This window comes from Lepisma saccharinum, chromosome 21, assembly GCF_977018435.1.
Source record: "Lepisma saccharinum chromosome 21, izLepSacc3.1, whole genome shotgun sequence".
Lineage (NCBI taxonomy): Eukaryota > Metazoa > Arthropoda > Insecta > Zygentoma > Lepismatidae > Lepisma > Lepisma saccharinum.
Window position 1 is genome coordinate 31676818 of NC_139249.1, and position 14471 is coordinate 31691288.

At 36.6% G+C, this 14471-nt stretch overlaps 1 protein-coding gene across 1 annotated transcript; it reads left to right on the forward strand.

Moving 5' to 3' along the window:
* Positions 1-540: 540 nt before the first annotated feature.
* RpL23 (ribosomal protein L23) lies at positions 541-14212 on the forward strand. The gene is made up of 5 exons (XM_083143242.1): positions 541-609; positions 2706-2789; positions 5657-5785; positions 12151-12264; positions 14056-14212. The coding sequence occupies exons 1-5, from the start codon at positions 597-599 to the stop codon at positions 14136-14138; spliced, it is 423 nt and encodes a 140-aa protein (XP_082999368.1). The 5' UTR covers positions 541-596; the 3' UTR covers positions 14139-14212.
* Positions 14213-14471: the final 259 nt, after the last annotated feature.

Below are 14471 nucleotides of genomic sequence, written 5' to 3' on the forward strand. Positions count from 1 at the left end.
AGAAATTTTCACGTTCAATGCACGTAAATTTTCGTCATTGTGCTTATCAATTTTCCCCTCTGTTAAGTTAAAAAACAAACAACTAAATCTGTTAGAACTCTATTTCTTCTTCCATCTTTCGTAATCTTCGCATTACTGTTAAATAATTATTAATTATCATAATATGTGCAAACGTGCAAAGCATGATATTCGGTAAAGACGAATATATCAATTTCTTATCATGTTGGCTGTTATATACGAAATTAATCAATTAAACTCACATTACAAGTAGAGCAAATTTGTGAGCTGTCGCCCCTCCACTTTGGTTCACCACGAGCCGCCACTGTTCCCACGTAACGCGAAGCGACGGGAGCTTCTGCAGCAGACGACGTGATATTATATTTTCATGTTAATAAGCACAAATACGTTTTATTTTGCTGTAAAATAGATCATGCCGAGCATGACTAGCATGACCGTCAGAGCCGCTACAGACTCGGCCATTGGAAACAGCCAGATTATATACTTCTGCTCGTTTTCTACGTACTTCCGGTACAACTACACTATACAGCGTGCTGAACGCGCATGCGCAATTACCATTTCCTTCGAGCCAACTCAAGATGTCGAAACGAGGTACGTTCTGAAATTATGTTTTGATATCTGCAATAATCATATATTGTATTGAGATCACTTGCTATGTTTCTAATATGATGAATTACTTTTAGGTAACAAGTGTTATATAATAGAATTTTGATGGTTCATTTCTGTTACATTTTCCTATTAATTGAACGAAGATGTATCCCGTGTTTTGGTCAGCATGTTTCAACCTCCAGTATTATTTATATTTCCAATGAAAACTATTTGTGAAGAAATATAGACATGATAATCGACAACTGATTTTGTAATGAGAATGTGGCTACGGTATTCACATTTAGACGTATGTTTTAACGTAAATATATCACTATCGCGTGATGAAACATCAATTCAGGTGATTTCACACAATTGTTTAATATACATGTAGCTTATACAATCGAAACTGTTTTCAAATCAACTGTCAAATAAACGGCGAAGTGTTTTAGCTATGCAGTGAGGTTGAGGAACTACAATTTCTTCAAATGTCAGATATTTAAAAGTAATGTAGAGGGTCGAATTTTTGTGGGCTGGAAACCCAGGGGAAAATGGAACGTTTACAGTGCTAATCATAAATGTCGCCAGTGTTCATTCTTTCTCAATTCATGTGCATTTTTCTTCGTATGCTTAGAACTCTGGAAATGAAAAATATTGATTTCGGAATTACCTGAACAAAGTTAATATTATAATATTGCCTTAAGATTCCACCCCTTCTAGGTACCGAAGTTTGGAAGTGTTGAGAGTACAACCATACAACCAAATTGTAAAAGTTAATGATTGCAATAATTATTATTGTGAACCAAGCTTTTGTGCTATTTTCACCAGGTCTCATGATTGTCATTATTTTGAGATTTCTGAATATCTTTATATTTAACACACATGTGGTATGGATCTTGGGGGGGGGGGGGTTATGCAGGCATCATTGTATAATGTCAACTAATTAGGTACTACAGAGCATTCCCTGACATTCGCTACGAGACTCGGTGGCAAACGGCCCTGCATCAGCGCTTGTCTTTCCCAGTGCACGGGTCCGTGACAGTCGCTTATATTAAACCTCGTAAAAAAAAAAAAAAATAGAGTAACAGGGTCAGTTCGGAATAAAAGTGGAAAGAAAAAATGGGGTAATAAAGTATACAAAGACAATCCACACACCATCCATGAGTTAATAGAGAGTATTGTACGAAAAATCGGGAGAATTGCAGTAGACGAACTTGCATGTGTAAATGCCAATTTCCTTCTGAGATGCCAGAAACATGTTGCAGCAGAGGGACATCATATTCAACACCTTCTGTAGTCAAGGTTAGTACATAATATGAAAACTGTAATTTTAATAGCAGACTCTAGCGACTGTCGCTGACCTGTTCACCGGGAAAGACAAGCGCTGATGCCGGTCAGCTTTCCGCAGAGACTCGTAGCAAATGTCGGGGAATGCTCTGTATTATAGTATGCAGTGTAATGTTAACATTTTTTGGTACTAATCTGATATTCCCCGGACAGATTTCTTCATTTTTTACAGAAGAAACTACTTACGGTAATAAGTTCCTGTAGCATTGTCTAACATCTGGAAGGTGTTTTGTGTGATGTAATGGATTTCTTCAAATTTAAAAATTTGGGGGCAGGTGACTCCGGTCAATTTCTAACATGCCTTTAACAGGACTATAGATAAAGCCGGAGCGGAGGCGGGGCCACATTAACGGTTGGGGGCGGTAGGTCAAATACCCCAGGGGGGAGCCCAGATTCGGTGGGAAATTTGGACTCAAAAATTTCAAACAAAGATAATTTTTTAGTTTAAATTTCCCACCGATTCCGGGACGAAAAATGTGAATACACCTTAAAGAATGTTCCGCGAAGCAGAAATGTCAAATGTACAAATGTCAGAAATTGACAAAACGAAGAAGTTATAGGTGTCTGGGGAATATCAGATTTTTACCTTTTTTTTGTATTTGGACACTGGATTAGAAAATTTGTTTACTTCAAACACTAATAGAATAAAGTAGATAGTTATATAAGGATTGCTTTAAAATATTTGCTTGAGAGATAACATAGTATTGTTTTCATTTGTTTTTCATGACTAAACCTGGAGTGAATTTTATTTACAGGAAGAGGAGGCTCGTCGGGAGCTAAATTTAGGATATCCCTAGGTCTCCCTGTAGGAGCTTTAATCAACTGTGCAGACAATACAGGTTCGTATACAGTATATCCTTGAGAATATTTAGTATACAACTGAAGGGGTTATTACACCATACCGACCTTTGTGATATGAGAAATTTTCATTTCCAGCATTAATTGTACACTGCAAGTAGGCTCAACTTCTGATTGCAGAATGCAATGTTCAACGCTGCATGCACCTATTCTATATCAAGTGCATTTCTACATGCATGAAGAGATAATAGCCCTGTCTAGTTTTGTGTACTTTTTTTTCTTTCTCTTTTTACAACACCATGTCCGTCCACTTGATTGATTTGGTATTAGTGTGCTTGGTGTCTGCACCATTTGCACTACATTCTGGTGCAGTCCATGGTATGGTGCACTGTTATGTAGTGCATGCTAACCAATGAAATGTCAGCAGACGGGCATTTGTTGAATCTACACCACTATTCTTGCATACAGCATCTACCTGGTTGAACACAATTTCCTTTCACTGGCATGACATTGGATGCACCTCGTGTCAAAAAGTGCAGCGAACTGGACAGCACCAATGAATACCATATTTCACCATGTGATTGCCGCACCCTGTTTTTTCAGTCCAAAAATTGGTTTATAACTTTTCTTCATGTAGTCAGATAACAAAGCCAATGTAGTGTCATGCAGAATATTCTGATAGGGAAGATTAAATTTTGCAATTGCTTACTTTGCTACATTGTAGTGGATTTAAGTGTAATATTTGGACTATAATGCACAAATTAATAACTAATGTATTAGCTTTTTTTTAAGACCAAATAAATGTTAAGTAAATTGCCACGAAGAAATTGTGTGCGTCAATTTGGACTACACAGTTTTAATGTACATTCGCCAGTATTCCGTGCATCCTAATCTGGCACCAACAACAGTTTATTAATAAATGATTTGAAAGTCTCAGTAATAATACTCCTTTTAATGAAGAAGAAAAAAGTGCTTCATTTAATGGTCACACCCTACTTTTTAACAGTAAAAATTGGCATAAAATCTGCGGTGAAATATGGTACTTGCTATATCTTAACAGGATATCTTATCTTTCTTAATATACTTCCACACACACGCGTTAATTGCCTAAGTAATGGTCTAGTAGTGTCTCAAAAAGGAGAGGGGGGTGCACAGTAGTACTGTCTGAACCATTTAAAATTATCCTCAGTTTGATTTTGATGCATTAATATTTCCACACTTCTTTCCTATTTACACGTAACACATTTTTAAACTGAAAGTACAATTCCAGAATCAAAAATTTAAGAGTATTATTACTGCTTTGTGGAAGCAAATTTCTATAATGTTTTTAAATCTTGATTATTTTTTTCACTTTTGGGGTCTTAGGAATTGTGTAGTGGCTAACACAGTTGCCTTATTAAAGAGTACCAAGGATCGGTTCATAGTCATGAGTTTTCTGTTGTGCATCAATTGTTTTCATTGTTTTAGAGAAGCTAGATGAGCAATGTAAAATAACAGTACTAAATGTTTTCAAATACTTTTATATGTTTTGTGTGTGTGTGTGTGGTGACTTCATTTTCATATTTTGCAGAACGTGCCATATTGTTCCTAAATGTCATACTGAAGTTTAGAATTATGTGGCAATCAATTGTGGATACTGCATGAAACTAAACTCATGTTAAGAGCCAAGGTGTGACAAATGGTTTGTCAATAGCCCCATCTAGTTGTCTGCACTTTTTGACTCAAGTCCTCTAGTTCGTTGATTTGATATTTGGTGTCTACACTACCTTCCGGACTGATGCAAGTGTGGTGTATGGTCACGCATGATGGTGCACGCTAACTAATCAAATGGCCGTTTAAAGCAGCAGACAGGCATTTGTTGAATCTTCTGAACTTCAACACCGCTTTCCATCTAGTTGGTTGAACGTCATTTCCTTGCACCACCCTGACACTGGATACACCTGCACTGCACAGTGTGTCAAAAAGTGCAGCCAACTACACGGGGCTATGAGTAACATGAGGTCAGCGTGTCCTGTTGCATTGCCACTGCTTTCTGCCTTTCAAGACTGATTATTACATGTGCTTGAATTGAGAACTAGATTACTGCATGGGCCTCTTTTGCTTGCACGTACTTGTTCGAGTCGCCCACATTTCATGGCAATAAGCTCAAGTTTTTACAATGGAATATCATTTTAATGTGACAATAATTGTACACACACTAATGTAAAATATCTGTACAGGCAAGTTTCAGCTCAGCACAGTGGTAGTGTCGTCGCCTTGTAATCAGGGGTCACACATTCGATCCTCGGTTGAGGCACATAGTGGTTTGGATACCACTTTAAACTGTAGGCCCAGTCCCGATTAACCTTACTGTGCATAAAATGGACATAAAAACACCAATTATAGTTATAGCAAGTTTCAGCTCACAATCATGCATTTCATTTTCTCATATCACTGTATTGATAAGACAGATTGAAGTACATTTTTACATGTAGATAGACTATGCTTACTTAAGTTTAAATTTCACTACATCTTTCACCTCACGATTTTGAGGGCCCACAACAAGACAAATTATGGTTATACGTGTCTTACTGGGTTTCGAGTGTATATCGCTCGTTTTGCCTGTTCGAGCTTATTTGCTCAAGAGAAGTAGCTCTCAATTTTGTATGCTGTCTAGCGTCATCCGTGCGAACTATTTGGTTCTTGAGCAAAATTCTCAACAACTAAATTAATGCTCCCCTAATACACAAACTACATCAATTTTAGTGATTTGCCTGCTAATATTTATGTATGCCATTCTACAGAGTATCCAATCTATTTATGATTCATCTTGAATCAATTTAGAAGTTATATTGTTGTTATTACTATGTAAATACATGTAATGCTATGCAAATAGATGTAAAATCTTCCCTTTGATTGCATTTTCCAGGTGCAAAGAACCTGTTTGTAATCGCTGTACATGGAACAAGGGGTAGGCTGAATCGTCTACCAGCTGCCGGACCGGGTGACATGTTCGTGGCTACAATCAAGAAAGGAAAGCCTGAACTCAGAAAGAAGGGTCAGTTGCATGTGGATTTTCTTTGCATTTTAATTTTGTTATTTAGTATCCTATTTTTGCCACTTTCGGCTAATCAGGATGATGGTGATTAAATCCAATTGATGATTGAACACACAAAGAACAGTTCCCCAGGCTAGGACAAAAACCCTGGAAACTTGAGTAGCAAGATCAAAAGTTGGCAACTGCTCGTGTTCATTTTGTGAAATTCAATTTGCAGATAACAAAAATAATATTTGTTCTGGAATGTATGAGGCCGTTGTGCAAGGGATATCTGATTTAGTAGTGAAACAGCAAGCAACAGTAATTTGGTGGAAAGGAACTTTTATTATTCAAAGTAGGCACCATTTATTAAAATTCCGATCTCCGGGAGATGTCTCAAATTCAGTTATTTTATTTTTCACATTCGTACTTACCTATTATGCATTGCTAAAGATTCTTTAAGGGGGGATTTCACTTTTTTCACAAAAATATTTCAAATTTTCACATATTGAGTAATTATTGTTTGTTCCTTTTTCACTTGCGTTACACAATATGGTGGGCAAAACTTGACGTGTTATCTATCATTAGTGGGTATGCACAGTTTCCAACCTTCCTAACCGAAAAATATCTTATTTTTGTCTGTTACGTTAGTTTACATTAGTTACGTTAGGTTAACATAGTTAAAAAAGAGGGTTACATTAGTTACTTTACATAAACTTAATTACGTTAGGGTAGGTTAACATATTATGATACGTACTCTTGGGTTGGGCAAAATAAGCCACAGTATACCAAATTTTATGTTTTTCTCTACAGTCAGAGTACTTTGTCCTATGAAAGTGCAGTCTTGCAGAATGTTTGAATCCACACGGAAATATTTTGTACCTCATTTTACCACGTCCATGGATTCTCTTCGTACACAAATATATCCACCTCCCATTACATCCAATGTGCAGCTTACATGCACTCCCACAATTTGGACATTTCACTTCTTCCTTCAGAATTCGATGCTCAATTAGAAAATCGACTGCATTTTCCACACCCTGCAACTTCACGATGCATCCTGTACACGTCATCTTTTCGCAAAACAGCAGTGGTTCACAAACTTAAAACATGGGTTCGTACTAAAAAATCATGCACATTAAAATGCAGATTTACGTAGGTTATGTAATGATAACATAGTTACAAATATGCATGGTTGGAAACACTGACCAGGGGTTACGTCATGAAACGCATGCAACATCGGTTTACGTAGTGGAAGGAAATAGAGGCGACAGCTTATGTGCATCGGAGAGACATTCATCTGGAAAAAGTACATGATTTACCGGCCAAATAAATTGAACGGTGGGAGAAAACACTTCCACGACCTTTCAAAAGTGTACAGAAACTCAGTTCCGTAAGTACTTTCTTCTGTAAAGTTGAAGAAGTAGGTTTCCTGGAGATTAGAATTTTACCAGTCCCAAAATAGCAAAATGATGTAAAATTTTCCTCTATTTTACATTTTTCTGCATTTTACGTTCTTTCAGCTTGGTCCCCTGAAAAATGTAAAATCGAAGTTCCACTGTAATTTTTTATGAATTTCATCCAGCTGGGTATAGTGGAACCACAAAGCAAAAAAAAAATATTCTGCGCAGAACCGCATTGCGCTGGTGTGTGTGGGAAAGGAGCCTTCAGCGTGGCCCACATCAGTGTTGCCAGGCCTATTGATTTCTCTGGAGAATTCCTTTATAATTATAGCTATGGAACCTCCAACGGCCTGCTCAAAAACACGTTTCCTGAGCATCTTACTTGAAAATGGAGGGTAGAGTGGATCTCCACTCAGTCGTGAAAAGTGCTGTTTGAACTGTGAAATTATGCCAAATGCCTACTCAATTGTGCTAGGACATAATTATTATTTTATTATTATTACTACATTATTATTTTTAGATGGTTGTATTTTATCCCACCCCAAAATCTATATCTATTTTAGTTCTTTTACGTCGCTTTTGTACCTCTACGGGTATGCACGACAATAAGGATGAATGATATACTTATAAAATCGATGAAGTGACACAAACACAATGAAATGTCCATGCCTTACTAGGTAGAACCTCTGACTTCGTAGCATTTGCAAATTATTTTATACATGTATATATGTGTGTGTGTGTATTTCTAGCAGATGGGGAGGATAGGTGGCACCCTAGCATAACTGTTGTTATCTTCAATTATTGAGGAAGACGTGCTGAATAATTTACCAATATATTTCACATACGTAATGCATTTTCTGATTATGGTGCAGCGCAGGACGCAAGCCCACCACTAACGTTACCTGTACACGGAACACCAGCAGAAGGCAAATTGTTTTGTTTCTTAGCATTCGACTTGAAAGATTGTGGAAAATCGCCAAACACAACTTTCTACGATTTCCTGTCATAAATATTCTTCACGAAAATGGAGGCATCGTAAACCCCTTGTGTCGGTGCTGAGAAAGGGCAAACTTGAGCGTGAACGCACCCTCTTAGATTTTACCACCGGAAGATGCGTAAGAGTGGAAAGACGTTGGTCGGGTCCCTCGGACGGTTTACTTTCTTTTGTTTGAAACATGTCCACTCCTGAAATGGAGATGTTCGGTTTCTTGTCGCCAAACACAGGATGCTGGGTTTAGCACCATTGTTGCAAAAGTATCTGTGAGGTTTACACAGTAAACAACATGCACCACTCCAGCAGGGAGCTCTTATTGCGACCCTTTGCTTGGCGACTAGGTTATTCACAACCTATCTCATCCCTCCCCTTCTGGAAAATGAATGTTGACATAAAAGTACATATTGCCGGACCCTGTGGCAGAGTGGTTAGCACATTGTGCTGCGATGCCAAGGATCCCGGGTTCGAATTCTGATGGCTGCTAATGCATGCCGCAGTGGTTTACTTTCAAGGATCATATCGCCAGATTGGAAATTTTTGAACATTCGCTTTGTGGTTCAGATCCAAATGTTCGGTTGATGTTCCTGGTTTCCTCTTGTTGCATTGTGGTCAAGTTTAAAATCTTCAAGAAAAAGTAGGTGGTATTTATACCTATGTTGTGTCCATATGATCACACGGCACGCTAGCATTCAACTGATACACTGGCAGCATTTGGGAATATCCAAGTTACGTCATCCGGAAATCCAACATTTCATGTGCAACGTGATAACTTTCAGTGTAAAAGGTTTTAAAATTTTTCTCTGGATGAACTTTCAGTGTTCTCAACATTTCAGTGCTACAAGTTAAATAAAAATAAGTCTATCGTAGGCAGTCACAATATGCATTGAACCTGTCTGTATTAATATGTGTAAACTATGCCAACTAAATACAGCTGTAACTTTGTAACAAGTACATACATTACTTTTATATTTTATGCAAATACAGAAAATTTTACAAGACATAAAATGATCTAATCATGACAAAAACAATTAAACTGTTATGTTGTTTAACACTAGTTTTGACTGCTGTTGAATTTCAAATTGCTGTTAAGACATTAATATCTCTTCGAATTATCTGAAATTCCTTGACTTGTGTTCTTTTTACGTTGAGAATATATTTTTGATTAAAAATTTTAAAATAAATTTATGTAGTTTTTCATCGAAATACCTCCAACCGCGGGAGCGGTCAAAATGACCGCTGTGCATGACCCTCCATTTTTTATGCAAACGTAAACAGAAAAATGCAAACCTCCTTTCGGGAGATTTATTACAAAATTCACCTTCAAGCTACTGCCACCTGGTGTGTCATTTATTAGATTTATCACTAGGTGGCAGCAGCGTACAGGTGAATGTTCAATCTCTTTGTTTGAACCAAATAGGGAGTTGCGAAACTTTGCAAGCACTGTCTTTGTTTGTCGTCTGTTCTTGATATTTGTTTCTCGCACACGTGAGTGATTATTGTGCTCTAAAAATGGCTGTACGTGGACTATCAGCTGAAGATATATCAAAGTATTTAGACTCAATTCAGGACGTAGATGCTGACAATTCCGATGGAGGTGAAACTGAAGAGGATCCTGATTTTGTTCCACTAGAACAAGACATTGAATCGAACCATTCGTCAGAAGATGAAGAAAACTAAGCAGCACCTGCTTCTACAGTTCAATGGGGAGCAAAAAGAAAAACCACAGTGTCTCCAGGTGTGTCTCCTTTTCTATCTGAAATGAAATACAGTGCTAGAGATGGAAGCGAATCAACTGTAATTGATGCAGATGTAAATGTTCCTGGTAGGCGTCCAGCACATGATGTTTTACAAGAAAAGCCTGGTTCATCAGGATTTGCTAAACGAAATATCCTTGAAGGAAAGGTTTCAAGTGCTTTGCATCTTTTTGTGAATGAGAGGATGGTTCGTCACAAAATCCTGCACTGAAGAAGAAGCTCATCGTCAAACTGGAGGAAATGACTGGTCTGTTTCATTACAGGAACTTGATTCATTTATTGCAATTTTGTATGCTCGCGGACACATTGTGCGAAAAGTCTTGAATTAGACAGTGGGGGGACAGTAACACCACCATTTTTCGTTAAATAATGCGATATCTGCACTTTGATCATAAAGCAACAAGGTCCGAATGCATAAAAAGTGACAAGTGTCCAAAATATGTAATTGTTTCATTGAAAATTGTGGCAGAAATTTCATACCAGGAGCATACATCACTGTAGATGAACAGCTATTTCCTACAAAAGTTAGGTGTAGATTTGTGCAATACGGGGCAAATAAACCAGTCAAGTTCGGCATTAAATTCTGCCTTGCAGTTGATGTCGACAGTAAGTACCTGATAAATGGTTTCCCTTATTTGGGTAAAGATGAAGATCACCCAGCAGAATATGTTGTACTTCGCTTGATGGAACCCTTTGTTGGAAAAGGAAGAAGGTTCACAACAGATAATTTCTTCACGTCAAGGAAACTCGCTGAAAACCTGAAACCTAAGAACACTACCTTGGTAGGAACAATAAGACGTTCGAGAAAAGAAGTGCCTCAGCAGGTAAAATTATCTCGTCTAGAACAGTGTATTGCTGACAGCACACTCACTGTGTACCAAGGAAAAGGAAACAAAAACGTTCTAATTCTCAGTTCCATGCATTCAAACATGTGTATTGTGGTAGTGTAAAGAAACTCCCTGAAACTGTCAGCTTTTACAACAGCACAAAGTTTGGTGTAGATGTAGACGATCAGATGGCTCGTAAATTTTCCGTAAAAGCAGCATCGTGAAGATGGCTAGTTCATGTATTCTACAACATTTTGGACCTAGCATATATTTTGTACAAGAGTACACCTGGCGAAAAGTTTGTTTGTCACTTGTTCCTGATGAAACTTTCTGAAGAACTCCCGAGAAGGAAGCAACAGAATCCCGCAGCCCAATCTACAGATTGTCTCCTATGAGCCTCCAGGAAAGTGAGAGTGTCGACAGGACCAAACATCCAAATGCAGAAACAAGACTTATGTGAGCAGTGTGGAAAAAGCACTATGTGGATCATGTGTAAAATTTGTTAAAAAACACTGCACCAATTGCATTGCAGATGATGCCAAATAAGTAAATTTATTGTTATTGCTTGAAATAATTTTAATTTTTATTTGTATTCATGTTTGTGAAAACAAGAACGGGGTCATGTATTCATTTCTGTGAAAATAAAGATGTGTACTGGAACAATTAAAAAAATATTAACAAACAAAACTATAAATATAACCCACTTTTTCCATGTCGGTCAATTTGACCACTGTCGCGGTTCTAGTTTTAGAAAAAAACCTCGGTTCTAGTGTTAAAAGCTGGGATGAAAAAAAAATGTACCTCTGAATGTTTTTGATCATCCTTGATCCTTGCATCAGGGATGTGAGAATAAAATTATATGTGGAAAAGTTAAAACATGGTTATAGAATATTAGAACGAGTTAAAAGGAATAAATACAATTAAAATATTCATTGTAACCTGTGTATTATAAATAGGGATGGGCCGATAACAGATATTCTACTGATCCGATATAAAATTAGAAATGGTCCTTGAAGAACCTGAAAAGTTCATTGACCTCCTTAATAAATGTGTGTTTCAAGGTTACTGCAGTGCAGAAGAAATTGCATATTTAGATATTTACTTTTTTGAAAGCAGGGCATGGAGATTATCTGTAAGAATTACAACAAATTGGCAGAATTTTGCACTAAATTATCAGATATTTATCGATATATTGGATCAGTAAAATAATTGGTCCCATCCCTAATTATAAATATATGAACATAAACTAACTGTTAATATTCCACATTTCTTCTCTTCCATCCATGATTAAGTAAAATAATGGGGATTTTGATTTCATATCAGTTTTTTGTCACGTCATGAAATACCACCTTTTTTTTAAAGTTGTAAGCCTGTGAATATTGACTAATCAGTAACACTTTTGTTGCAGTCATGCCAGCAGTGGTGATCCGGCAGAGGAAGCCTTTCAGAAGGAAGGATGGTGTGTTCATATACTTTGAAGATAACGCTGGGGTCATCGTAAACAACAAAGGGGAAATGAAAGGTATCAGTTTTGCTTAATTTGCTTATTCTTTCTTCTACCTCTGTTTTGTATGCTTTTTTGAGATTCCACAAATTGTGCGTAATTTTCTATTGACTTTATTTTTAATGCATATGCATGTTCAGATTTTGAACTGTTGGGAACTGATAATGGGTGCATATATACACTTCTGGTAGTAATGTACACATAGATGAAATGTTATGTCCATGTATACTTTTATTGATATAAACTTTGCTATCAGTATAAAATAATGATATTAATGTAGGAAACTGATAGCAGTAGTGTGACCATTTTTTAAGATATTTTTGAGTATTTTTGCTGTCTTTTTTTCAAAATATTTTGGTCTTGGCATCCTTTTATTCACCCGACGGACACAATTTTCAACTTGTGTTGCTTGTGGAGAAAGGGCTATTGTAAAATAAAGTTTAAATGGTATACTACTGTGTATCAAGTATTGTGGTGAAAAAATGAGGATTGTGGAAAACAATTTGAGGGGAAATAAATTAGCTCCCACCCCCTTTTCTTTCTCTTCTCTTCCTCTTTCATCCCTCTTCTCTCTTGAAGTTTACGTGGTAACCCTGTTGCTATGCTCTGTCACAATTCACGTGCTTTTCATTTCTTCTTTCCTCAATGGGCTTCTAAACGTATGCAATGCTGATAAGATGCTTTTATCCCTTCTTTTTTTTGTTTGAATTTGCATAACCGGTTTGATATGCCATACCAGTATAGTGGGTCCACAAGGAAAAGAACTGCTGCATCATACTTGCACATGGAACATGCTTCACCATTGGCCGATCTGAAGAGAGGGAAAGATGCATGAAAGCTTCTGGCGAAATATTCTTTTGTTTGTGGTCCCTCTATAGAATTCATATTTAATGGTCTTGTCCATTTTTGGATGTTGTGTCATTTCGAAAGTGCGTTATTGCCTGAACCTCTTAGATGTTAGTGGCTGCTTGTTTAGTGGAAGGGCAGGTTTAGTATCTTCTTTGCTTTCATATGTTGAGGTGAATTAAAGGTTTGAAAAAGGATATTAGGTACATTCCACACCTGCATGTTTCTGGTCTTACATACTAATTTTGTTTATTGATTTGACTTGATAATAGATTCAGTATGTAATAAATCAGGGAAGGAGAAAGCGTTGGGTCTCCTCACCATTCTTTGAATGTGTTGGAATGTGACATTATCTTCCATAATTTTGAGTCAAAGAATGCAGAATATTGGTTATATTTGTCATGAATGTGATTTGTGGTAGGTTCTCGAAAAGCCACAGTTAATACATTTCAAGTGGTATAGAAGAAGGAAAAATTCAGTAATGTTTACATTATATGTGGTTATTTTGGGGATGCGTTCGTAATGTTTTTTCTATTTTATTTTCTTATCAATCATATTAGATTGCAAGAAATTTGTTGGAAACATTTAATATTAATTAAGTAATCACAGTTGTCAGAACTTGTATTTTGTAAAAGTCTCAACACATTTCAAAGTGTCATAAAATATTATCAATTGATTTATTTAACATTTAAGTTTCTAGAAACAGTTAAAATCAGATACTGTATATCTGTACAAGAACGTTGTTTGCATTTCATTTATATCTACATTATTACATGCACAATTTGCAGATATTTGAAAAACTAAATGATTGAATATATACGGTTAGTTGTAAACTGCAATTGTGATAAATAATTTATGAACTGTTTCACTTGAATGATCTTTTTCACATTTTTAGCAAAAGATACACTTGCGGAAAAAGAAAATGCTTCCCAACCAAACTGAGTCATTTGTTTTTAATTACAGGTTCTGCAATAACAGGACCCGTGGCAAAGGAATGTGCAGATTTATGGCCCAGGATTGCATCTAATGCTAGTAGCATTGCCTGAAACATGTAAATGTTATGATAAATAAACAAATAAAACAAAGGTTCCAGATAAGTTTTCATGTTACATAATCTCATTATTTAGGATGTGACTAAATTGAGTCATTTTTTAGGTCTTAACCTCTAAATTGCACCAGCAGAACATAATACCGTAATTCTTATCTAAAGGTACTTCCACATCAGTTCAATCAGAAACCAGAACATGACACCCATGGCTTGAGATTTTGATGGAACTTGATCCATTTGATCCTCCCATGCTTATAAAAAGACCATAACATTTGTCTAATTTATGTGGTTTCATTTTTATAACTTCCCAAACTTGCATGCCCGTTTGCAC